Source organism: Leuresthes tenuis, unplaced genomic scaffold (genome assembly GCF_036924035.1).
Source record: "Leuresthes tenuis unplaced genomic scaffold, fLeuTen1.0.hap1 SCAF_8, whole genome shotgun sequence".
Classification (NCBI taxonomy): domain Eukaryota; kingdom Metazoa; phylum Chordata; class Actinopteri; order Atheriniformes; family Atherinopsidae; genus Leuresthes; species Leuresthes tenuis.
In genome coordinates this window covers 1,823,177-1,850,781 of record NW_027325362.1, presented here as the reverse complement: position 1 = coordinate 1,850,781, position 27,605 = coordinate 1,823,177, and the positions used below count along the sequence as shown (strand labels likewise).

The window sequence follows — 27,605 nt, the reverse complement described above, 5'->3', positions numbered from 1 at the left end:
TTCAGCGACAGTGCAACAGCAGCTCTGCTTAAACAGCACCAGGACAAACACACAACCCAACCTTTATGAAACATTTATGGCAAAGTCAGCACACACACACACGTACGTGCACACGTACGTGCACACGCACGCACAACACTGGCTGAGTAACTCAGAAGGAACTTCTGGAGGAGAGGATTCATTGCTGGTTCAGTTTAAACGGATTGAAGCGTCCATTCTGCCTCTATAACGTCTGTTAAGCTGCTCGTGTGTGTGTGCGTGCACGTGTGTGTGTGCATGTGTGTGTGTGCACGTGTGTGTGTGTCCATGTTCCCTCAGCAGAGAGCTGTACATTATGTACGTGCAAAGCTTTGTGTGTCAGTGGCTCTGGAACATGGTATTACACTTGAAGAGTAAGGTCAGCAGAGGCGTTCGTGCACGTGCACGTGCACGTGCACGTGCACGTGCCTCTTTGTGTCTTATGCTTAATTTAAACCAAAGACGGACGTGCACTGCAGGCGCTGGATGTACATATTTTCCATCTGACGTGCACCGAGGAGAAAGAACTGATCTGAACGTAAAACCGGGTCAAAACACGCCTGAAAGCTGTGGCTGGTGCCGGAAACAAAGTCCAGGTATCAGTGGGTCCGAGTGGACAGAACCTCAGATGAGTGGGGCGACTGTGGGGGGAATTAAAAAGCTCGTTCAGTGCGAAGCAGCCGTTATATTCTGCCTTCTTTCTTCAAATGGAAATGAGATTTGTGACCCGAGATGTTTAAAAAACGGTTTGTTCTGGACTCTTTGGGCTGAACTCAGGGAATCGCTGTTCTTCTGGGTTTCTGTGCTACCTGCAGGTAGCTCACCGACGCTAAATGCTCCGGCTAACTGGAACCATTTGCTTTAAAGTTAAAAGCAGTGAAAACAGATCACACTGCAAAGCTTAAATTCTGCCGTGCCGCTAAAAGCAGGAAGATGCTGTGCATTTAGACTCATAATTGGTCAAAAAGAAATTGTGGCTGACCTTTGACCTCCCCGATGCTCCTTTGTCCTGAATCAGTCCAGTGAGATTAGCTTCAAACCGTCCAGAGCATGTCTGAAACTGCTGGAGAGTCATGTGGAGTAAATGCTTTGAGTGTAGCTGCCAACATGATCGATGCTTAAACACAAAAACAAACAGATTCTTGGATCCAACGCAGGAATCCGACCACAGCGGGAGGTTTTCCCAGGTCCTGGTCCCAGGCTGAACAGACCCGGGTATCCACAGACTCCTCAACAAGTCTCATGTTAGAGTCGAACAAAAGGTCCAACATTCAGATTCAGCATCTTTCTGACTGAAGAACGAGGAACATTTAGAACTATAGTTCAGGGTTTCAGTTCAGGGTGCAGCGGGGTTAAAGCAGAAATGTCTTTGAGCGAAGCTCGTTGTTTATCCAGCTGCCTCAAGGACAGTCCGTCCAGGCTGGGAGTCGTTTCAGCGTTAGCTACGTTAGCAATGTTAGCTATGTTAGCAATGTTAGCTACGTTAGTTATGTTAGCTACGTTAGCAATGTTAGCTACGTTAGTTATGTTAGCAATGTTAGTTATGTTAGCTATGTTAGTTATGTTACCAATGCTAGTTATGTTAGCTACGTTAGCTTAGTTAGCTACGTTAGCAATGTTAGCTATGTTGGCTACCTTAGTTATGTTAGCTACGTTAGCAACGTTAGTTATGTTAGCTATGTTGGCTACGTTAGTTATGTTAGCAATGTTAGCAATGTTAGCTATGTTAGCAATGTTAGCTACGTTAGCAATGTTAGTTATGTTAGCTACGTTAGCTAGGTTAGTTATGTTAGCTACGTTAGCTAGGTTAGTTACATTAGCTATGTTAGCTATGTTGGTTATGTTAGCTACGTTAGCTAGGTTAGTTACATTAGTTACGTTAGCTATGTTAGTTATGTTAGCTACGTTAGCTAGGTTAGTTACATTAGTTATGTTAGCTAGGTTAGTTATGTTAGCTACGTTAGCTAGGTTAGTTACATTAGCTATGTTAGCTATGTTGGTTATGTTAGCTACGTTAGCTAGGTTAGTTACATTAGTTACGTTAGCTATGTTAGTTATGTTAGCTACGTTAGCTAGGTTAGTTACATTAGTTATGTTAGCTATGTTAGTTATGTTAGCTATATTAGCTATGCTAGCTATGTTAGCAATGTTAGCTATGTTAGCAACTTTGATGGTGATGCTGCAACTGACCCCGCCGCTCTGCCTGATGGCCACATCTGGCCCATGTATGTGTAACACAAGAAGATCAATATAACCACATCCGGCCCTCCTGCAGGTTTAAGATGTTTCCCTGCTTTAACACATTCAGATCAGTGCATCATCAGCAGGTTTGTGCAGAACCTTAATCTTTTGAAGAGATCCATTCCATCTGAATCAGGTGTGTTGAAGCAGGAAAACGTCTTAAACCTGCAGGACAGCGGCCCCCGGGGACCGGATGTGGGGATCCCTGCTGTAGTTGGTTACATTTTCACTTTAACTGCTGTTGCCACGGATACAGATGCTGCTCTCAGTTTGGGTTCCAGAGGGGAAGCAGCCGAGGCTCAGATTCAACCAGAACCAGAAGAACCAGCCGACTTTAAGGAGAAATGGAACATTTTCCATGGTGAGTGAACACTGAGGACGATATCTGTAATATCTGTGTAATCATGACATAATGCTGTGGAAATAAAGAGTGGGATTTATAATAAAGAGTAGACCTCTATTCAGTCCGTTTACGGGACATCAGAACCGAGACCGCAGAGTCTGCATTTTGTGTCCTAATTCAAGCTTTTAAGCTCAAACTTTTGTGATAGCCGTTAAAAAAAAAGGACTAAAAAGCGTCTGGGTTGGTTATTCTGAGATGTTCGGACTTATCAAAGCTGAATATTTGTCCTGAGGATGGCGCAGAGGGTCATTCAGTCTCAGCTCAACATCTGGAACGCGTCCATCTAACCTCCAGCCCAGGAAAGCTCAGACTCTGACAGTATTGAGACCGGGCCGCTGTCTGTGTCCTCATCAGGGCCGAGTATCGACAGCGGTGTCGCCTTCTTCCATCTGCTCAATACCCCTGTTCTCCACTTCCTGTCTGCACTGCACCCGACGCCACCTGTGTGTGCCGCAGTATCTGCAGATAAGGTTGCATGCTGATCTTTCCATGGCGGCGTTTTCCTGAGTGATGGAATCCCTGAGAGGATCTCATGTGGACCAGAAACACGCCGTCTCTCTGCAGGAAGCGCCCACAGGAACGTGTTTACACTCAAATTATGATGCACACAAACAAACCGAACTGATATCTGTCAGCTCTGACCTCAGCAAACATCCAGCTTCCAGCACGACAGGCAGAACGTTTCATCATAATCATCTTCAAGCTGCTGGAGCTCCGGTGAGGCTCCTTCTGACCAACATTTCATGCATAAAACACACAGAAAAACTCCTAATTATGCTAATTTAGACAGCTAAGCACTGTGAGAGGGAATCATTGGTGAGAATCTGTGTATTTATTCAAAAAAATCCAACCCTGTGGCACACGGTTCACCAGGATATACCATTATAGGCCAAACACTTCCATCCTTCCTTTAGTTTGGATCACTTTCACACTGCAGCTGCCTGAAGTTAGCACTGACCAGGAAAGAAAACCCAGCTCACGGATTGGTTAGCACTGAAAACGCAGATCCTTCCCCTTCAGCCGGCTTTTTCACAGCCAAAACAAACAATGGAGCAACACCAGAACCTTCCTGTTCTTTACGTTGCTGTTCAAACCCAAGCTGCTCGGTACGAGGCCCTGAGGTACGCCACTTCCTCTCTCTGGCTCGCTGGATGGTCAGCAGAGATCAGACGAGCTTTCACAGCTGCCCAAACGAAAGGAAACAAAGCGCCCAGAGGAGGCTTTGAGGAAGTGATGAGAAGCTGAGATGTGGGTGGAGCTCATTAGCATATTCAGAGCGTTGAGGTGCATTCAATGACCTCGATACCGACCGATCAAAAAGAAGGCGACAGCAATTCATTCTTTGTGCCGTTATGTCAGTTTACAGATGTGAGGAAGGACAGATGTAAGGAATTAATTTAAGAGCTTTGAGTAGAGATCAGAAGTGTTTAAAGGAGACAGAACAGCCATCGTTTCTGCTGTGAAACCCCCGCTAACTTCCCCTCTGGGCCGGGTCAAAGCTGCCATCAGCTGCCACTTAAAGTGGTCAAGAATCGCTGTTCCAGGCAGTCTGAACCTGCCTTTCTGCACCCCATTTCCCCCGGAAATGCCTTTTAACACATGCAGACACCTTTTGGACTCGTTGAAAGGTCTTAATTAAGTGGATTTGTTATAAACCTTTATAAAGTGTGGACAGAACATAACCTCGAGCAGCATTATGAACCAACTGCACGGTGAATTCAGCCCGTTTTGTGCCGGGATTTAATCTGAAAAGTCTTGGTGGGCTTAAAAAGACTTTTAAAAAAGCATAAAACTCCTCATTTAGTTGTGGAGAACATGGATTAATGAGAAGTCTCTACAGCAGAGATGAGTTTTCCAGTCAGCCTGAATATTTCTGTGGTTCTGGAGGAGGTCTAATGAGGGGAAACCGAGGATGATGTCGAGTGTTTCTGGACCTGAGATGGAACATTTTGTGGAGTATTTCTGTTCTTAACGTGTTTTTCTGGAGTTACTATTTTAGTTTAGTGCTGATGTTTGGATTATTGTGTTCCAAAGCAACTTTCAACAGGCTATAAGTCTGGTTTGACCTTTTTTAAAGCCTTTTATGGTGTGAAAGTATTTGTATTTACAGAGAGATGGTAGATGGTATATTTTCCATCAGTGCATTCTTTTAAATAGTGTTTTGGTGGTAACTTACATTCTAACAGGACACCTTTCATGTTGTGTTTCTGGACCTGTGATGACGGTTCTCAGACTTATCAAAGACGATCCTTTTGGAAAGGTCTTAATTAAGTGGATTTGTCATTAAATGGGGACAGAAGTTGGACCTGGGTTGGTGGTAAATGCCTTGTGACGCCATAACTGGAATGAGATTACAGCGATATGAAGGAAGAACCACCCGGGTTCATGTTCCGATTCACTGTAATCACCAAATAAATCCCAGGAATGTCTATTCTTTCAGTGCTTATCAGCCCATCCAGCTGTGCTCCGCACTGGAGGGGGTCGGCGTCTGTCAATATGACAGATGTGTTCTCTGCATTGTGTCACCAGAGGGTAAAAACAGACGCTGTGAAGGACTGTTTCTGCCCTTTAAAGCGCCACATTTTGACTGTGGTGACCCTCTTATTTCCCAGCAACACACACACACACAAAGAGCAGCATCAGGATCGGCCCGAACCCCCCGGTGAGACAACACAGACAACAGACTTCCTTCAGACTTGTTTGCAGAGCGTGTTTTACAGCAGCCGAGCGCACACACACCGCCAAACAAGCGTGTGCGCAACTGTCAGTCTGAGTTTACTGTGTGTGGACAGGTATCTGTGCCTGTTAGCGTCTCAGAGAGTGTGTGTGTGTGTCAGTCTGTGTCTGCATGTCAGTTTACATGTGTCCATCTGCATCGGGCTGCACGTCACCGTGCTTGTTTAATGTGTGTGTGTGTGTGTGCTCACCCATGCTGTTGGTGGAGCTGCACCACATCAGCAGACAGCCGGTACACAGCAGGTTGAGTGCCCCGAACAGCAGGATCCTCCACGACTGGAAACGACAACAAACAAACAGAATAACCGTTAAAGTGCAGTCGAGGAGCGGAGCGGCTCGGTCCCCGGGTCAGCATCCGTCTCCACGGAGTTACGGGCGATATCATTTTAGGCTCAAAAGCAGGACAAACGTCCAGCTGTTGGACGTGAGATCCTTCAGCGCCGTTATCACTGTGATGTCAGGACAGGTCAGAATGTATTCACTGGATTTATTAAACCTGTAACGGTTTGAGTCAATGTGGAGAACTTTAAAATGTGGAGAACTTTAAAATGTGGAGAACTTTAAAATGTGGAGAACTTTAAAATGTGGAGAACTTTAAAATGTGGAGAACTTTAAAATGTGGAGAACTTTAAAATGTGGAGAACTTTAAAATGTGGAGAACTTTAAAATGTGGAGAACTTTAAAATGTGGAGAACTTTAAAATGTGGAGAACTTTAAAATGTGGAGAACTTTAAAATGTGGAGAACTTTAAAATGTGGAGAACTTTAAAATGTGGAGAACTTTAAAATGTGGAGAACTTTAAAATGTGGAGAACTTTAAAATGTGGAGAACTTTAAAATGTGGAGAACTTTAAAATGTGGAGAACTTTAAAATGTGGAGAACTTTAAAATGTGGAGAACTTTAAAATGTGGAGAACTTTAAAATGTGGAGAACTTTAAAATGTGGAGAACTTTAAAAAAAGTCATTTTGACCTCCTGGAATCTTCTGAATCTTTCGTATTTTTTGCTTTTCACTGTGTTCGTCTGCTGTTTGTTGCAGAGTTGGTCAAACAAAGTGATCGTTTACCCTCTGAGAAGCTGCCTGCTGCTGCTAAAGTTTCAGCTCGACCCGAAGACACGAGCAGGAGTGGAAGCAGCTTATTGACTGAAGTCTGTCTGACGCTGTGAGAAAAAACCTGCCAGACATCCGTCGAACTCCCTCTGTGGGAGCTCATGGTGCATTCAGCTGAATTCACTGCACAGACCCTGAATTCACTGCAGAGACCCTGAATTCACTGCACAGATGCTAAAGAACTCACTGCACAGATGCTAAAGAACTCACTGCACAGATGCTGAAGAACTCACTGCACAGACGCTGAATTCACTGCACAGATGCTAAAGAACTCACTGCACAGATGCTGAAGAACTCACTGCACAGACGCTGAATTCACTGCACAGATGCTAAAGAACTCACTGCACAGACCCTGAATTCACTGCACAGATGCTGAATTCACTGCATAGACCCTGAATTCACTGCACAGACCATGAACTCACTGCACAGATGCTGAAGAACTCACTGCACAGATGCTGAAGAATTCACTGCACAGACCCTGAATTCACTGCACAGATGCTGAATTCACTGCACAGATGCTGAAGAACTCACTGCACAGACCCTGAATTCACTGCACAGATGCTAAAGAACTCACTGCACAGACCCTGAATTCACTGCACAGATGCTAAAGAACTCACTGCACAGACCCTGAATTCACTGCACAGATGCTGAAGAACTCACTGCACAGACCCTGAATTCACTGCACAGACGCTGAAGAACTCACTGCACAGACCCTGAATTCACTGCACAGATGCTAAAGAACTCACTGCATAGACCCTGAATTCACTGCACAGACCCTGAATTCACTGCAGAGACCCTGAATTCACTGCACAGATGCTAAAGAACTCACTGCACAGATGCTAAAGAACTCACTGCACAGATGCTGAAGAACTCACTGCACAGACGCTGAAGAACTCACTGCACAGACCCTGAATTCACTGCACAGATGCTAAAGAACTCACTGCATAGACCCTGAATTCACTGCACAGACCCTGAATTCACTGCAGAGACCCTGAATTCACTGCACAGATGCTAAAGAACTCACTGCACAGATGCTAAAGAACTCACTGCACAGATGCTGAAGAATTCACTGCACAGATGCTGAATTCACTGCACAGACCCTGAATTCACTGCACAGACGCTGAAGAATTCACTGCACAGACCCTGAATTCACTGCACAGACGCTGAAGAATTCACTGCACAGACCCTGAATTCACTGCACAGACGCTGAAGAACTCACTGCATAGACCCTGAATTCACTGCACAGACCCTGAATTCACTGCACAGACCCTGAATTCACTGCACAGACGCTGAAGAATTCACTGCACAGACCCTGAATTCACTGCACAGACGCTGAAGAACTCACTGCATAGACCCTGAATTCACTGCACAGACCCTGAATTCACTGCACAGATGCTAAAGAACTCACTGCACAGATGCTGAAGAATTCACTGCACAGATGCTGAAGAACTCACTGCACAGACGCTGAAGAACTCACTGCACAGATGCTAAAGAACTCACTGCACAGATGCTGAAGAACTCACTGCACAGATGCTGAAGAATTCACTGCACAGATGCTGAAGAATTCACTGCACAGATGCTAAAGAACTCACTGCACAGACGCTGAATTCACTGCACAGACGCTGAAGAACTCACTGCATAGACCCTGAATTCACTGCACAGATGCTGAATTCACTGCACAGACGCTTAAGAACTCACTGCACAGATGCTGAATTCACTGCACAGACCCTGAATTCACTGCACAGACCCTGAATTCACTGCACAGATGCTGAATTCACTGCACACATGCTGAATTCACTGCACAGATGCTGAAGAACTCACTGCACAGACCCTGAATTCACTGCAGAGACGCTGTCTTTAAGTTACTTTAATGGTGATTTTCTCAGATGAGGAAATCTGTGGTTCTAAATTCAGGGTTTTATCAGAGCAGAGCGACAGTCCGTAAATAAATGCTTTTTCAGTCCCTGTTTCTCACAAAAGAAACAGAAAATATGTGAATGTGAGCAGCTTTACTGTGAATTCAGCTGGATTAATATGCACTTAACTTCACTGTTTTTATAGAAAGATGCATGTGTGGAGCGCACAGATGAGCGCGTTCATGTGGGAGTTAACATGCATTTTAAAAGTCTGGCTTTGGTCAAACTAACACAATAATGTGTCATTTAAACCTATAAGAGCACAATAAAGCCACACTGGCATCTACACCATGAGATTAACGGGAGACATTTAACTAAGTATCATCAACTGGATTCATTTAAATTAAAACTCAACCATAAACACAACAACATTACACTTCAGCTGTTCAGATAGAACGTTTAGAAGAATAAAAAGCTAAAGTGGAAAGCTAAGAGTTAGCTAATAAGGCTAATGTGGGGTGTAACGGAGTTCACTGAAGGAAAAAGGCATTTAAACGCAGATACACGTGCTTAAAAATGTAGATTAAATCCTTTCCCAGCAGTAGCAGTTTGTAGTAGTGGTTTGAGACTGATTAACTAAAACATCTGAATGATAGATAACTGATAAAGGTCCAACGTGCAGCTTCCCAAGCCAAAGCTTCGGTGGCATTCAGCAGCTGTTTCTCAGGCTTTAACCGTCTCTGTGGCGGCTGACCAGCCGCCGTCTCATCTTAGTTCAGAGCTCCAAAGTGACCGGGAGCTGCTGGGTTTCTGCAGCTGGATGCAGAGCGGCTCTGAGGCGGTTCAGGTGAATCCTCTGGCTGAGCGAGGCCCGGCCGTGTGGTCGAACACGTCCACTGCAGTCTGAATCAGTCCACCAGAGACACCAGCCCACGGGAAGGGCACATTCAAAGCACGTGAGGGCAGAAACGCACGCTTTGTTCTGAAATAAGCAGCTATTTTCCTCTCCTGATGTCCAGAGTTTTACCTTATTTATCTCAAATGAGACCATCCAGAATAAAGACGGAAATTTAGCCAATTTGAAGTCATGTTTGTGGTGTTTTTCCATCATTTACTTCAGCTGCACCCGGAGCCTGACTGATGTAGCTTCATGTTGGGTTTGAAAAGCCTGCATCTAAATGAATCCCTTATTTAGGGAGCCTAAAGTGACCCTATTTTAACATCCTGGGCCCACAGCCGGGGTGTGGCTGAAACACTCCCAGTGCTGAGGATGCAGCTGCACATGAAGGTGACCCAATGCATTGTTGTTACATCGTTTATGCATTTAGCAGACGCTTTTATCCAAAGCGACTTATCCAAAGCTGGGCTGAAACTGGCTCATCAACAGGACAAAGATCCCAAACACAGCAGCAGATCTACAGCAGAATGTGGGAAAAAGGAAAGAATCGAGGTGTTGCAATGGTCCAGTCAGAGTCCAGACCTCAGCCTGACTGAAATGCTTTTTTAACAGAAGCTTTTATCCAAAGCGACTTACAGATAGGCAGGTAGGGTAAGGGGGTCTTGCCTAAGGACCCCTACTGGAGGTAATACCTTTAATGCAGGGGATTTGAACCCAGATCTCCCACATGGAAGGTGGCAATCATACCACTACACTATCCAGCCCCAATGCAGCCCTCATTTCTCCCACAAATCATGTGAAACGCAGGTTGTGTTCGTGTTTGGATGCATGGCAAACGCTGCCGTCTTTTACGACGAGAACAGTCTGGTTCCCTGCAAAAAGCGGATCATTCTGAGCCCATTCGGCGCTGCTCTTCCTGCTCGGCCTGGATGTAGAATGAAGAAGAAGAGATAAAACCTTGAGTGCGACGTGCCCTCTGAGCAGCGAGGCTGTGTTTGTGTGAATAAGAGGGAGCAGAAACAGGAAATGGATGATGGGAGTGAGTGCGTGAGCCGGTCTGTCACTTCGTGTTGGAGTCATAAGCCGTGCAGAAGAGAGCCGAGTGCTGTGAAATCTACAATTACTGTGGTGTGCCGTGTTATGACAGCGCCGGGGCGTCTGGTGACAGCACAAGCCAGCGACAGGCAGGGGATGTGTGTGTGCACGCATGCGTGCACGTGTCTGTGTGTGCAAACAGAGAGACAGCGCTCGGCCCAAAACATCCTCGACCCCCTTTCACACACAAACACACACCCGGCGCCTGGGGGCCGAGCGCAGCGCTGCTGCACGGCGCCGCTCTGCTGCCCCCGTCCGGCAGGCGGCAGAGACGCCGTCCGGCAGGCGGCAGAGACGCCGTCCGGCAGGCGGCAGAGACGCCGTCCGGCAGGCGGCAGAGACGCCGTCCGGCAGGCGGCAGAGACTCCGTCCGGCAGGCGGCAGAGACGCCGTCCGGCAGGCGGCAGAGACGCCGTCAGGCAGGCGGCAGAGACGCCGTCAGGCAGGCGGCAGAGACGCCGTCCGGCAGGCGGCAGAGACGCCGTCAGGCAGGCGGCAGAGACGCCGTCAGGCAGGCAGGCGGCAGAGACGCCGTCAGGCAGGCGGCAGAGACGCCGTCCGGCAGGCGGCAGAGACGCCGTCAGGCAGGCAGGCGGCAGAGACGCCGTCAGGCAGGCAGGCGGCAGAGACTCCGTCAGGCAGGCAGGCGGCAGAGACTCCGGCAGGCGGCAGAGACGCCGTCCGGCAGGCGGCAGAGACGCCGTCCGGCAGGCGGCAGAGACTCCGTCCGGCAGGCGGCAGAGACGCCGTCAGCCAGGCGGCAGAGACGCCGTCAGGCAGGCGGCAGAGACGCCGTCAGGCAGGCGGCAGAGACGCCGTCAGGCAGGCGGCAGAGACGCCGTCCGGCAGGCGGCAGAGACTCCGTCCGGCAGGCGGCAGAGACGCCGTCAGGCAGGCGGCAGAGACGCCGTCAGGCAGGCGGCAGAGACGCCGTCAGGCAGGCGGCAGAGACGCCGTCAGGCAGGCAGGCGGCAGAGACTCCGTCAGGCAGGCAGGCGGCAGAGACTCCGGCAGGCGGCAGAGACGCCGTCCGGCAGGCGGCAGAGACGCCGTCAGGCAGGCGGCAGAGACTCCGTCCGGCAGGCGGCAGAGACGCCGTCCGGCAGGCGGCAGAGACGCCGTCCGGCAGGCGGCAGAGACGCCGTCAGGCAGGCGGCAGAGACGCCGTCAGGCAGGCGGCAGAGACGCCGTCAGGCAGGCGGCAGAGACGCCGTCCGGTAGGCGGCAGAGACGGTTTCATCGTACCGAGCCGGGACTGTGCGTTCCCTGTTTAGCCAAACTGAAACCGGCAGCATGGCGGCGTGGCGGCGCCACTAAAGCTAAACACCCTCTCCCCGTTCTCGTCTGGTCACATCTGTGAGGGCCGCCTGCCTCCATGGTCGCCGTGTTGCCCCCTGAAAATAAAGCCTCTTACATAATGAAGCGGCCGCCGCCTGTGGAGCGCTCCGACCCGGCTGATGGCGCCGGGGCCTCCTGCAGTCCTTTCCCAGCTGACAGCCGGACGTTTCTGACCTCATCGGGACATTCTGTCCCTCCCACGGTGGCGAATGACCTCGAGCAGCATTATGGACCAACTGCACGGTGAATTCAGCCCGTTTTGTGCCGGGCTTTAATCTGAAAAGTCTTGGTGGGCTTAAAAAGACTTCCCCTCTGGGCCGGGTCAAAGCTGCCATCAGCTGCCACTTAAAGTGGTCAAGAATCGCTGTTCCAGGCAGTCTGAACCTGCCTTTCTGCACCCCATTTTCCCCGGAAATGCCTTTTAACGCATGCAGACACCTTTTGGACTCGTTGAAAGGTCTTAATTAAGTGGATTTGTTATAAACCTTTATAAAGTGTGGACAGAACATAACCTCGAGCAGCATTATGAACCAACTGCACGGCGAATTCAGCCCGTTTTGTGCCGGGATTTAATCTGAAAAGTCTTGGTGGGCTTAAAAAGACTTTAAAAAAGCATAAAACTCCTTATTTAGTTGTGGAGAACATGGATTAATGAGAAGTCTCTACAGCAGAGTTTTCCAGTCAGCCTGAATATTTCTGTGGTTCTGGAGGAGGTCTAATGAGGGGAAACCGAGGATGATGCCGAGTGTTTCTGGACCTGAGATGGAACATTTTGTGGAGTATTTCTGTTCTTAACGTCTTTCTGGAGTTACTGTTTTAGTTTTGTGCTTATGTTTGGATTATTGTGTTCCAAAGCTAATTGCAACAGGCTATAAGTCTGGTTTGACCTTTTTTTTAAAACCATTTATGGTGTGAAAGTATTTGTATTTACAGAGAGATGGTAGATGGTTTATTTTCCATCAGTGCATTCTTCTAAATAGTGTTTTTGCTGTTGTGATAGTTTAAATTCTAACAGGACACCTTTTATGTTGAAATACAACTACTTGGCTTTAAAAATACATTAGCCCCCCCCATTCAATGCCACCACGAGCCTGGTTGTTGACATGAGGAGGGAACTATGTTTGGTCTGTGAACAACACCATGTAATCCAATCCAAGGCTCCACGGAGAACCAGGACCCCACCATAATCCACTTTGATAGGAGTGTGGTCAAAGTGGATTATGGAACAATAACACTGACAGAAACGCACACAAAGCCCGAGATGCTTTTACATTTATGATCATATCTGCTCATTTCTGCTCTAATCTTTACATTTCTGTGTTGTTTGGGCTCCACATCTGTCCCGTTTCACGCTGTGCTCCACTTCTTTTTTCATTTACTGCCAGGACAAACAACGTTTCCGCTTCCCGCTTACGTAACATTTACAGCCAACAATAAGCAAGAAAACGACTGAACATCTTCCTCGGCTCTCCACAGATATTAGCTCAGACTGAGCTTTTATTTCACTGTCTGGAAAAAAACAGATTTCACGACATGCCTTGTTGATTGAAATGTTCAAAAGCCTCCTCAAGAGAGATTATTTTCTCTGCTGCCATCCAGATCAGCCCTCTATTATCTGATCTGCAGCTCAGAGTTCAAAGATGAGAAGAAGTCGCCATCAGATGGTGTTGAAGGTGCAGCAGAACCCAGTTTGGCTTTGTAAGAAGCAGCCAGGAGCTGATTAACTGATCCTCAGTCAGTGTGAGCAGCTCTATAAAAGCAGGAGTTCTGTCAGTTTAACACGATGCCAAGGAGGAAAGACACCAGCAATGATCTCAGAGAAGCAGCTGCTGCTGCCCATCAGTCTGGGAAGGGTTATAAGGCCATTTCCAGACTATCTGGAGTCCATCATTCTACAGAGAGAAAGATTATTCACAAGTGGAAAACATTCAGGACAGCTGTCAATCTTCCCAGGAGTGGACGTCCCAGCAAGTTCACCCCAAGGTGAAGAAGCCCAGAGCTACATCTCAGACTCTACAGGCCTCAGTTAGCATGTTAAAGGTTAAAGGTCACCCCAAGGTGAAAAAGCCCAGAGCTACATCTCAGACTCTACAGGCCTCAGTTAGCATGCTAAAGGTTAAAGGTCACCCCAAGGTGAAGAAGCCCAGAGCTACATCTCAGACTCTACAGGCCTCAGTTAGCATGTTAAAGGTTAAAGGTCACCCCAAGGTGAAGAAGCCCAGAGCTACATCTCAGACTCTACAGGCCTCAGTTAGCATGTTAAAGGTTAAAGGTCACCCCAAGGTGAAAAAGCCCAGAGCTACATCTCAGACTCTACAGGCCTCAGTTAGCATGTTAAAGGTTAAAGGTCACCCCAAGGTGAAAAAGCCCAGAGCTACATCTCAGACTCTACAGGCCTCAGTTAGCATGCTAAAGGTTAAAGGTCACCCCAAGGTGAAAAAGCCCAGAGCTACATCTCAGACTCTACAGGCCTCAGTTAGCATGTTAAAGGTTAAAGGTCACCCCAAGGGGAAAAAGCCCAGAGCTACATCTCAGACTCTACAGGCCTCAGTTAGCATGTTAAAGGTTAAAGGTCACCCCAAGGTGAAAAAGCCCAGAGCTACATCTCAGACTCTACAGGCCTCAGTTAGCATGCTAAAGGTTAAAGGTCATGACAGCACAGTTAGAAAAAGACTGAACAAGGATGGCTTGTTTGGAAGGGCTGCAGGAGAAAGCCTCTTCTCTCTAAAAAGAACATGGCAGCACAGCTTAGGTTTGCAAAGCTGCATCTGAACAAAGCTCAAGACTTCTGGAACAATGTCCTTTGGACAGACCAGAGCAAAGTGGAGATGTTTGGTCCTAATGCACAGCAGCACGTTTGGAGGAAACCAAACACAGCATATCAGCACAAACACCTCATACCAGCTGTCAAGCACGGTGGTGGAGGGCTGATGATCTGGGCTGGTTCTGCAGCCACAGGACCTGGGCACCTTGCAGTCATTGAGTCCACCATGAACTCCTCTGGATACCAAAGTATTCTAGAGTCAGATGTGAGGCCATCTGTCCCACAGCTAAAGCTGGGCTGAAACTGGCTCATCAACAGGACAAAGATCCCAAACACAGCAGCAGATCTACAGCAGAATGTGGGAAAAAGAACAGAATCAAGGTGTTGCAATGGTCCAGTCAGAGTCCAGACCTCAGCCTGACTGAAATGCTTTTCTTGGTTTTTGTTCAGCGTTTAATTTGGAGATTATCAAGACATTTGACGATCTAAACTTCAGTGTTAGGGCTGGTTTTCCAGACCTGAGACGGGTCCTTGTGTGGAATTATCACCAAACTTGGGGAATACTATGAGAAAAAGAAAAGAAAACACAGATTTCTGCACATTTGATGCAGAATTTCCAGCTTTTTCCAGCATTATCTCATGTGGTTCTTGAGGTTTTAGTCTTGAACTTAGGCACCAAAAACAGGATGTGATGACAAAACCTCAAGTTTTAATGCAGTTGTTGCAGCTTCTGTGGAGCAACAGGAAATGGTTCAAGCACTGTAAAACCATAAAGTGGTAATGAGGAAGGAGTTAATTATCGTCACTTATCACAGCCGATTGATCGCTGGCAACATGCAGGCTAAACTTAATGAAACTGTATTTCCATGTGCCACTGAATTAATAATCTGAATCACTTCGTTTTAAACCACCAGCAGGATCTCTTCCTGGACCAAAGAAAGTGGTTTTAGTGCCTAAACTGTTTGGCTTTAGAGACAGAAATCACTGAAACTCTTCCAGAAAGTTGCTCACAAATGACTTCTAATAAATAAGAAGTTTTAAAGAGTTAGAAAAGGCAGAAAAATGATCCAAATCTCTGCAGATCAGCGGCAGACTTTCAGATATGTTTGAAAACGTTGTTCCAGGGCTGTTTCGCTGCAGCTTGCAGATGTTTTCTGACCTCTCTTTAACCCCCTTTATGAACACAACTCATTGTTACTTTGCATGCAAAGGTTGTTGGAAACCCAGCAGCATCCAGCATCAGAGCGGTTCTTGCTGCTGCTTTAACTTTCACTTTGAGACCTTCTCAGCAAACAGGAGTTGTTCAGCTTTGACTCCATTTCAGGGATCCAGCATCTAACAGGCTTACAGCATAATGTGATTAGAAAGTAAGGACACCCCCTGATGCCAACTGCTGGATGGAAGAAGATTAAAGAAATGAAACAAACGGATATTAAGAAGGTCGCTTTGGATGCACTCACCCGTCTGTCTGAGGACACCAGCCTGAACTCTTGGAGAAGCTTCCCAAAGACGGACCGGTGCGACTTCCTGAAGGGATGAATCGTGCCCTGCGGGTTAAAACAAATGAAGAAGAATCAGACCCAGCGGGCGTTTAACCCGACCACAGATAAGGACACTTTACTGAAGCCAGCTAAATAAAAGGAGGACAGCCTGCAAACTGTCAGGAACGCTGTTTAATCCAGATTAGGTGTCCTCTGTCACTTCTTGAATCATATTAAGCATCAAAAAACAATTTGTACAAGCAGATAATGGATTAACCTGCGAAGACTCTTAACATGCTTAAAAGCCAGAGTTGATCCCTCATCAGTAGATATTTGTGTCATCATTGCAGCATCAGGTCACTGCTTCCCAACTAAATACTCTGATAAGTGAGGTGTTAATAACCAGTGAACTCAGTGAACCGCAGATGGAGTTCTAATGAGGCTTAATGCTCAGTTCCACCTGCTGGAAAGCTACTGAGGAGCAGCTCTCTGAGCAGAAGTCACCGATAACGCATTATTTCAGGGTTAATGGGTGAAAAAGCTGCAGTTTGTCCAAAAGAAACTGGAAATCAGCCGGTGGTGTGGAGGTTAAAGTGTCCCCGTGTGGCTGTGGAGCAGAACAGGAGCCAAAGCTTGGCCTGCGCTGCCACCTGGTGGTGTGTTGCTGTACAACACTTTCAGCTTTCAGGGACCAGGAAGACGAGATCAGATTTATTTCACACAGCGAGGAAGGAAGACTCACACAGGCTGTGAAGTCTGGCTTTTAAAGAATGATGATCAGTTTTTCTCCTTATCAGCAGAATAAATGTCATGAGTTGGATGTCCGAGCTGTGGCTGAACCTTTGTCAGCGCTGAACAACAGACTCAGACATCAGGGATAAGATTCTTAAGCCTGATATCAGACAGAAGATCAAAAACAGCAGGTGGAGTCTCTAAGGACTTCAAACTGAATCTGTTATCAACATCTAACCTGGTCTCATCCCAGTTTACAACCGGCCTCAGCTGTTTCCTGGTCGAGGTTAGTTCATCAGATCAGGCGGGCTGTGACATCATCATGCAGGCTGTGACTTCATCATGCAGGCTGTGACATCATCAGGCAGGCCGTGACATCATCATGCAGGCTGTGACTTAATGCAGGCTGTGACATCATCAGGCAGGCTGAGACTTCATCAGGCAGGCCGTGACATCATCATGCAGGCTGTGACATCATCAGGCAGACCGTGACATCATCAGGCAGGCTGTGACTTCCTGTTGGGAACAGGGTGAGGCTGCTGGGCCTCATTGTCGCCTTTCTCTGTTTCAGAGTCTCAGATCCTCTCAGAGATTATGAAAGAGTGCTTCTGCAAATTCTTCATTTTTCAAGGCTGAGGACAGTGAGGCTCGACCATTCAACAGAGTTCTGTTTTCCCAACGCTGCCGACTGAGCAGAGGGAGGAGGAGCCTCCATCCTGAGCAACAACAGTAACTTCTTTAGTTATTTCCTTTGATCATAAACTTCCCCACAACATAACTATCTCCACATAAACTTCACAAAGTCATCTCCTGAAAATAGCTTCAGGTTCGAGCCGAGTCCAGAGGTATGATTCATATCCGAGGGTCACAGCAACAGTTTCTGGGAGTTTGGGTTAATTAATGCAATCAAGAGGAGTTTGGAGGGTTTTTTCTTACGAACAGCAGAAGAAAAACGTTTAACTACATCCTGTCGACAGCCTCCTGCTCATCACTGTGAACATTTATCACAACCAGTCTTCCCACAATCCTCTGGTCAGCCGTTATCAACCACTGACACTTTCACTTTCCAACAACCACAAACCTCAGCTTCCATGTTTCAACGAGTCTGACAAAATGATCCTTAACAGAACTCTGACAGTCCGGCAAGAACTCTGCAATCTGGATCCCTCGCTATCTTTAAACTGAGTTTAACACCTTTAACTCTCAGCCCAACTGCTTCATTCAAGAGAATATGAGGAGATCAACTCTATTCTCCGTTCAAATCAACCACAACCAAACTATGAGCTCCAGAATGACTGGAAAAGAGAGATCTTACGGGGTCAGATATCAGAAAGGAAAGCTTCCATTAAAGCTCCGCGGGACACTCACCAGGACGTAGGTGTCGTGCTCGTGCTTCTTCCTGTGCATCGGGACATCTGTGGAGCAGGAGAACAGGAAATTACACTCGTCTTCTTTGTTTTACTTCATAAAATAATTCTACGGAAACCCGTGAATAACCTGAACTGAATCAGAGTGGAAAACTCCAGGCTTTTGCCCCAAGAAGCCTGATTTGAGGGGGAAACGACCTGTGAGGCTGATAGTTGGAGCCAACACGTGCACGTCTGAGAGGGCTGTGGTTCACGTGCACAGAGGGAACTGAGACCCGAGTACGTTTGACGCCGATTTCACAGCACAGACGTCGTCTTTAAGACACTTTAATGCCGATTTTGTCAGGTGAGGCTTTTAAAAATCAGGATTTTATTAGAGCAGAGCGACCGTGACGTCACTCTGGCGGATTTTTAGTCCCAGTTTTCAATCAAAGAAACAATAAATATGTGAATGAGAGCAGCTTTGTTGGGAATTCAGCTGGATTAATAAACACTTTCGTGTTTTTACAAAAACATGGATCTTTGCAGCATGAACAGAGGCCCATTCAAGTGTTTACATGCAGGAGTGATTTTATCCCGACTGCATCATCTGGGTTTTAATTCAGGTTTTAATACGCTGGATTTCACACATCTCAGTCCAACTAACATGTTTTTATCCGTTTAATAAGTCTGGTTTCTGACAGACTTTCTCCAACAACCTGTTGGGCAGAACAGACTGAATCGACAGCCTGACACTGTAAATCTTTTAGTTTTGACTTGCTTTAACATTGAATTATTAATTGCTTTTAGCTTAAAGATGCAGACCAACAAACAGGAATGTTTTCAGAAGTTTAATTTGACTTTTTCCCTCACAGTTCTGGGTTCTCTTAAGCTCTCAGGGCCAAACTACAACATATTTAACACTATCCCTCATCCCTCCAACAGATAACATGTTGATTCTCCCACAGCTGGTGAAATAAACTAACACTTTTACGCCAATTACTATAAATTCTGCATTTTTAAAACATCGACCGCCATATTTATGGCTTTTAATGCAAACTGCCTCAACAGGTGTAACAGATGTAGTTGTTTCCAGATTATCTGGTGACCCTCAGCCTTTGCTAGTAATCAGAACTTCTATCTTATGTTTTCCATACGTGAAATCTATCTGGAGCAAACATGACGATCAAATATTGAAGTATTAAATCTCTATTAAACACAAACAACCCAGTATAGTATTGAGGCTGCTAATTTGCACGCTGCACATATTGTATTCAGTTATTTATGTTGTTTTATGTTAGCTTTCAGTTCCGGTTCATTCTTAGCGGACGTAAAAAGACCAGAAGTGGGTAGAAACTGGCCCATTGTGAAGTTAAATTCAGTGTTAAAATGAACAAACTGCGGCATAAACCGAAAATCTCATCTAACGCTTACCGGCGGACTCAGAAACAGCTGTTAGCAAGCTTAGCTGAGCCGGCCGTTGAAACGCAGCCGTTAGCATGTTAGCATAACAAACCTGGATCCTTGATGTTAATCACATCTACCGACACCATGTCAGGTTTATCCAGCGGTCCCACCTTCCTCTCCGTCACCCCAGACGGCACCACATCCGGCTTAGAGCCGAACTTTCGGGGGTAAAAATCCCCGACATTGTGGTAAGATAGACCCGAAGACGTGGACATCATTCCGTCCATCGCCATTTTGGACTTCCTGTACCCATGAGCCTTTTGGGTGGAGCTGCAACAGCGCATGCGTCAGACCGCAGATCTGTAAACAGCTCTCACGGTGTGCGGATCTTGTTAATATTATATATAGATCTACCATGTAGATTTTGACCAAATAATCATAATAACTATTATAGATTGTAAGATTAATATGTATTAAATCACAAATTAAACAATATTGTGTAATACAATCCGAGTAAAAAAAGATTTTTTTAAAAGTACATACTATTTACTTTAAAAAGAGCTATAGGTACATGCTATTAGATGCTTTTTGAGGGTTTAATTGTGGCTTTAAGGTTATGGTTAGTTGTTGAAGTTACATGTTTGATGTCAGAGGGTTTCCCAATACTGGAACGAGCATATGTATTGTGTGCATTTGAGAGAGGAAGTCAGTTATTTAGTTTTGGTGCATTTCTGTGCACATTCCTGTCAAAGCTGACTCTGTGTGTGTTTGGAATATGCAGTTGCTCATTTGTAGGCTGCTGAAAGGAGATTTTTGTCTGCAACAGTTTGTCAAGTGACACATGAGGCCCCCTGAGCTGAGTGGGGAACCGAGCAACAGACACTGAAATGTATAGGGAGAGAGAGGAAGTGAGCCAGTGGGAAAGGAAAAGAGAAGAGAAGAGAGGGTGAGAAAAGATTTTAAAGTGTGACATCTGAGGTCAAAGAGCTGCAGGGTGGAAAATTATATCATAAAGTTGTAATATGATGCACAAGAGAAAGAGTCAGACCTAAAAAGACAAAGAACAAACCAGCAGCTCTTAGAAACACAGACACCAAGAGGTTGAATGTGAGACTCTCGCCGTAAAGATCTGGGGATATTCACGTTTGAATGTGCTCAACAAGCAGTTTGATTTGTTCCATTAAAGAGTTTCTCTTGGACTCAGAGTTTCTATAACACCGAGTGTTCTCCTTAAAATAAGAAATATTTAACATCTCTGAACATCTTGATACATCAACGTTTGTTAATTTTATAAAACCTGCATAAAAAAATCTGATTTTGAACCAAAGTCTGAGGCAGAAAATAACATAAATCCATCGGGAAAGGCGTGCCATGGCTTTTAGTCATGATTCACTGCAAGTTGTTCATGAAACATGCTAAAAACCACTGAGAAAACACAGCCCTTCTGCAAAGGAAGTTGGTCTTTTGCTGTTCTAACAAACCAGTTCAGTCAAATAATATCTGAGCTCTGGAGTTTCCCTTTATATGTAAAGGTGACGTGTGTTTAAAGGCTGCCATAAACAGAAAGGTGGAATCAACCAAAGACACTGATGTGGTCCTGTTTGCTTAACGGAGCAGAGATCTTGTTTTCAGCAGCCGGGATGAGATTTAGCACCTCCAGGCTGAAGGTCACGGAAAAGGGTGGAGAGCTGGCTGCAGGGCGGAGTAAGTTTAGACATGTTTAATGATGTTTAAGCTGCTGATTTACACTGATCGTGAATGCAAGCAGCGGTGATGAGCTTCCTCTACCGGATGGCTGGTTCACGCACTGCCGTGAAACTGAAAAGAAGAAGAAGAAAAGCTGTGCACGCACCTGGAAATGGAGACACGGTAGATTAGACAAAGCAAAGACACGGTAGATGAGGAGCTGAAAAACATGGACGACTACTGGGAGGAAGGACTTTACAGGAGAGTCACAGCATCTTTCCCATGTTCTGCCACAGCTGACCTTAGAACAGGCCTGGAAACCGTGCACCAGCCTCCGATGGTGCACACGTGCGCACGGTTAACCCCTCCCTCGTAGCTACATTCAACTGTCAAACAATCCAACAACCGGCTGCTGGCGGAGCTCAGTGATATCAGCAAATATGAACAGTTCAAACACTCCCAGTCTTTAGTTTCCTTTGTGCTCTGAGGGATTATTGCTGTCATTTAAAGCCTCAACAACTATTCACCGCAGTTTTCTCAGTATGAGGCGTAACGGCTGAACACACAGGAGCTCCCCACTCCCCTGTACACATTGTATGTTTTATTGTATTAAAACAAGCTGCTTCTCCATATGAAAGTGGGTGTTTGCAGCTACTTTCTGAGAGAAGCGACGTGTCTGTGGATCTCCGGCTTTACCGGTTAATTACTACACTTTCGCCTCTTATCCAGATGCTAAATGCACCCCTGAGGTTCAATACTGGAAATGAAATTAGACGCACTGCTGCAGTTTCCATGATAAAGTCGTTGCACTTATTCTTCCCACAAAGCTTTTGGGAAAGTCCCCCCTTTGTGTCTCATCTGCACTCTGACTCACTCTCAACAGACTCCAGGGATTCATGAGGTTTCCATGTATGTGTTTCAGTGGAGCAGATGGTTTGAATCATCCTTTCGAGTCCTCCAAACCGTAATACTCAACAGTTTGTGTATAACATAAAGCACAGCAGTGTCCCGTAAATCAGGCGGCAGGCGGTGCGTCTGAATGGCTCGAATGAGCCTGTGATAACAAACCTTCTAAAGAGGTGTTTTTGTGAAAAGACGTGACAAAGATTTTCTTAAAGGAGCTGCAGGGAAGCAGAGAAGAATCCGAGAGATTCAGCTTTAAGAGGAGGATAAAAGTTTCACTCCCTCATGTTTGGGCACCGCAGCTACTTGGTTAAGTTTAGGGATAAAACAACCTCAAAATCACGCTGTAACACATCTTCATCATCCTTGTGTTGTGTTCTGGCTTTCCTTTGGTCCTCAGCTGCTTGGTTAGGTTTAGGGCTAAAACACAACCTCAACATCACGCTGTAACACATCTTCATCATCCTTGTGTTGTGTTCTGGCTTTCCTTTGGTCCTCAGCTACTTGGTTAGGTTTAGGGCTAAAACAACCTCAACATCACGCTATAACACATCTTCATCATCCTTGTGTTGTGTTCTGGCTTTCCTTTGGTCCTCAGCTGCTTGGTTAGGTTTAGGAATAAAACACAACCTCAACATCACGCTGTAACACGTCATCTTCATCATCCTTGTGTTGTGTTCTGGCTTTCCTTTGGTCCTCAGCTGCTTGGTTAGGTTTAGGGATAAAACACAACCTCAACATCACGCTGTAACACATCTTCATCATCCTTGTGTTGTGTTCTGGCTTTCCTTTGGTCCTCAGCTGCTTGGTTAGGTTTAGGGATAAAACACAACCTCAACATCACGCTGTAACACATCTTCATCATCCTTGTGTTGTGTTCTGGCTTTCCTTTGGTCCTCAGCTGCTTGGTTAGGTTTAGGAATAAAACACAACCTCAACATCACGCTGTAACACATCTTCATCATCCTTGTGTTGTGTTCTGGCTTTCCTTTGGTCCTCAGCTGCTTGGTTAGGTTTAGGAATAAAACACAACCTCAACATCACGCTGTAACACGTCATCTTCATCATCCTTGTGTTGTGTTCTGGCTTTCCTTTGGTCCTCAGCTGCTTGGTTAGGTTTAGGAATAAAACACAACCTCAACATCACGCTGTTACACACCTTCATCATCCTTGTGTTGTGTTCTGGCTTTCCTTTGGTCCTCAGCTACTTGGTTAGGTTTAGGAATAAAACACAACCTCAACATCACGCTGTAACACATCTTCATCATCCTTGTGTTGTGTTCTGGCTTTCCTTTGGTCCTCAGCTGCTTGGTTAGGTTTAGGAATAAAACACAACCTCAACATCACGCTGTAACACATCTTCATCATCCTTGTGTTGTGTTCTGGCTTTCCTTTGGTCCTCAGCTGCTTGGTTAGGTTTAGGGCTAAAACACAACCTCAACATCACGCTGTAACACATCTTCATCATCCTTGTGTTGTGTTCTGGCTTTCCTTTGGTCCTCAGCTGCTTGGTTAGGTTTAGGAATAAAACACAACCTCAACATCACGCTGTAACACATCTTCATCATTCTTGTGTTGTGTTCTGGCTTTCCTTTGGTCCTCAGCTGCTTGGTTAGGTTTAGGAATAAAACACAACCTCAACATCACGCTGTAACACGTCATCTTCATCATCCTTGTGTTGTGTTCTGGCTTTCCTTTGGTCCTCAGCTACTTGGTTAGGTTTAGGAATAAAACACAACCTCAACATCACGCTGTAACACATCTTCATCATCCTTGTGTTGTGTTCTGGCTTTCCTTTGGTCCTCAGCTGCTTGGTTAGGTTTAGGGCTAAAACACAACCTCAACATCACGCTGTAACACATCTTCATCATCCTTGTGTTGTGTTCTGGCTTTCCTTTGGTCCTCAGCTGCTTGGTTAGGTTTAGGGATAAAACACAACCTCAACATCACGCTGTAACACATCTTCATCATCCTTGTGTTGTGTTCTTGCTTTCCTTTGGTCCTCAGCTGCTTGGTTAGGTTTAGGAATAAAACAACCTCAACATCACGCTGTAACACATCTTCATCATCCTTGTGTTGTGTTCTGGCTTTCCTTTGGTCCTCAGCTGCTTGGTTAGGTTTAGGGATAAAACACAACCTCAACATCACGCTGTAACACGTCATCTTCATCATCCTTGTGTTGTGTTCTGGCTTTCCTTTGGTCCTCAGCTGCTTGGTTAGGTTTAGGGATAAAACACAACCTCAACATCACGCTGTAACACATCTTCATCATCCTTGTGTTGTGTTCTGGCTTTCCTTTGGTCCTCAGCTGCTTGGTTAGGTTTAGGGCTAAAACACAACCTCAACATCACGCTGTAACACATCTTCATCATCCTTGTGTTGTGTTCTGGCTTTCCTTTGGTCCTCAGCTGCTTGGTTAGGTTTAGGGATAAAACACAACCTCAACATCACGCTGTAACACATCTTCATCATCCTTGTGTTGTGTTCTGGCTTTCCTTTGGTCCTCAGCTGCTTGGTTAGGTTTAGGGATAAAACACAACCTCAACATCACGCTGTAACACGTCATCTTCATCATCCCTGTGTTGTGTTCTGGCTTTCCTTTGGTCCTCAGCTGCTTGGTTAGGTTTAGGGATAAAACACAACCTCAACATCACGCTGTAACACATCTTCATCATCCTTGTGTTGTGTTCTGGCTTTCCTTTGGTCCTCAGCTGCTTGGTTAGGTTTAGGGCTAAAACACAACCTCAACATCACGCTGTAACACATCTTCATCATCCTTGTGTTGTGTTCTGGCTTTCCTTTGGTCCTCAGCTACTTGGTTAGGTTTAGGGCTAAAACACAACCTCAACATCACGCTGTAACACATCTTCATCATCCTTGTGTTGTGTTCTGGCTTTCCTTTGGTCCTCAGCTGCTTGGTTAGGTTTAGGAATAAAACACAACCTCAACATCACGCTGTAACACATCTTCATCATCCTTGTGTTGTGTTCTGGCTTTCCTTTGGTCCTCAGCTGCTTGGTTAGGTTTAGGAATAAAACACAACCTCAACATCACGCTGTAACACATCTTCATCATCCTTGTGTTGTGTTCTGGCTTTCCTTTGGTCCTCAGCTGCTTGGTTAGGTTTAGGGCTAAAACACAACCTCAACATCACGCTGTAACACATCTTCATCATCCTTGTGTTGTGTTCTGGCTTTCCTTTGGTCCTCAGCTGCTTGGTTAGGTTTAGGGATAAAACACAACCTCAACATCACGCTGTATCACATCTTCATCATCCTTGTGTTGTGTTCTGGCTTTCCTTTGGTCCTCAGCTGCTTGGTTAGGTTTAGGAATAAAACACAACCTCAACATCACGCTGTAACACATCTTCATCATCCTTGTGTTGTGTTCTGGCTTTCCTTTGGTCCTCAGCTGCTTGGTTAGGTTTAGGAATAAAACACAACCTCAACATCACGCTGTAACACATCTTCATCATCCTTGTGTTGTGTTCTGGCTTTCCTTTGGTCCTCAGCTGCTTGGTTAGGTTTAGGGATAAAACACAACCTCAACATCACGCTGTAACACATCTTCATCATCCTTGTGTTGTGTTCTGGCTTTCCTTTGGTCCTCAGCTGCTTGGTTAGGTTTAGGAATAAAACACAACCTCAACATCACGCCGTAACACATCTTCATCATCCTTGTGTTGTGTTCTGGCTTTCCTTTGGTCCTCAGCTGCTTGGTTAGGTTTAGGGATAAAACACAACCTCAACATCACGCTGTAACACGTCATCTTCATCATCCTTGTGTTGTGTTCTGGCTTTCCTTTGGTCCTCAGCTGCTTGGTTAGGTTTAGGAATAAAACACAACCTCAACATCACGCTGTAACACATCTTCATCATCCTTGTGTTGTGTTCTGGCTTTCCTTTGGTCCTCAGCTGCTTGGTTAGGTTTAGGAATAAAACACAACCTCAACATCACGCCGTAACACATCTTCATCATCCTTGTGTTGTGTTCTGGCTTTCCTTTGGTCCTCAGCTGCTTGGTTAGGTTTAGGGATAAAACACAACCTCAACATCACGCTGTAACACGTCATCTTCATCATCCTTGTGTTGTGTTCTGGCTTTCCTTTGGTCCTCAGCTGCTTGGTTAGGTTTAGGAATAAAACACAACCTCAACATCACGCTGTAACACGTCATCTTCATCATCCTTGTGTTGTGTTCTGGCTTTCCTTTGGTCCTCAGCTGCTCCGTCCTTCCTGCAGAGTTTCCCACGTGTTCAGTACGTTCAGATTTACTAGTTTTCATCTGTATTAGATCCCTTCATCGCTCCAAACCCTGGTTTTCTTCAGTAATCGTTCAGAAATCCATTCCTCTACAATCCTGACATCATTTCAACCTTCTTTAGGACTTCCAGAGGTTGCAAACACATGTAATAATTCAGTTTTACCGAACAGGCCTGCATCTAAACATGCGAGTATCCCACAAATATCCACTTTCAATGTAAGAGAATCATGAGACATGCTATGAATTTGCATCAGAACTTTATGGAGAGAATAAAGCTTTGTTGGTTGGTGAATCTGTCAGTTAGACTCTTTCTGACACCAACATGCCAAAGCAGATGGTTTCTTTCTGTTAATAACAGCTTTTTGCTTCCCACCGTCACCAAATGCTGCTCAAAAGAAATGGTTCTTTGTGCCTGAAGATACCTTTTCTCATGCAGTGGTGCCATTTTAAAACCTAAATCAACTTTAGAAGCTTTTTAAGTGACCACAGTTTGCAGTTTTCTGCATTAATGTGCTTTTTAAAGCTGCTGGGGAGCCTCCTCAAACAAGGGAAGGACAGACATCTTTACGTTGAGCTTCCTGTTGTCTTGTCATTTCCTGTTTTATTTTGAAAGCACTCACCTTCTCCTCTCCTTTCATGTTTCTAACTCTTCCTCCTGTGTCAGGCGTCTCATTAACTTCCCTGATTCCCAAAGTGTTTCCACCTGTTTCCCTTGGTCCCTCATGTGTTCAAATAGTCTGGATTTCCCTTGTTTTGTGCCAGTTTGTTGTCTCCTTTTGAGCCTCATTACCAGCCTTTTGTCTTGTTCTTTCAGCCATAGTTTCCACGAGCCTGCAGTGAGCGATCCTCTTGTTTTATAGATTATTCTGGTCCATAGCCTTAGTTTATTTATTCTAAAACTTTGTTTTTCCTCCGTTTTCAAGGAGTGATTTTTCGCTGTAACCATTCATAGTTATCTTTAAAGTCTTTTGTTTTATTCCGCCTCGTTTTGAGAGCTTTGTTTTGTTTAGTGTTCATAGCTTTTCTGTTTTCCTCCCAGTTTGGAGAGTTTTATGTTTAACTTTCATAGCTGCGCTCTTCTTCTGCTTAGTTACTGAGGAGAGCGCTCAGGTTTTTCATAGTTAAAGTTTAAAGCCCGTTCTTTTGCGCTGCCGGGAGATCGCCCTCGTAAACTGATACTGAGGTTTATGTTTATGCATTTAGACACTTTTAGGCAGGTAGGGTAAGGGGGTCTTGCCTAAGGATCCCTACTGGAGACAGTACCTTTCATGCAGGGGATTTGAACCCAGATCCCACATGAAAGGTGGGAATCATACAACTACACTATCC

General features: G+C 45.7%; 1 protein-coding gene across 1 annotated transcript in view; it reads right to left on the bottom strand.

Moving 5' to 3' along the window:
• The window catches only part of slc30a6 (solute carrier family 30 member 6), a 92,332-nt gene extending 72,477 nt beyond the window's left edge, over positions 1-19,855 (bottom strand). Inside the window, exons 1-4 of the mRNA XM_072390503.1 lie at positions 19,535-19,855; positions 18,041-18,087; positions 15,920-16,006; positions 5,590-5,674 (exon numbers count right to left, since the gene is read on the bottom strand). Of these exons, the coding sequence (XP_072246604.1) occupies positions 5,590-5,674; positions 15,920-16,006; positions 18,041-18,087; positions 19,535-19,769 (454 nt within the window). The 5' untranslated portion in view covers positions 19,770-19,855. The remainder of the gene's footprint in view (positions 1-5,589; positions 5,675-15,919; positions 16,007-18,040; positions 18,088-19,534) is intronic.
• Positions 19,856-27,605: the final 7,750 nt, after the last annotated feature.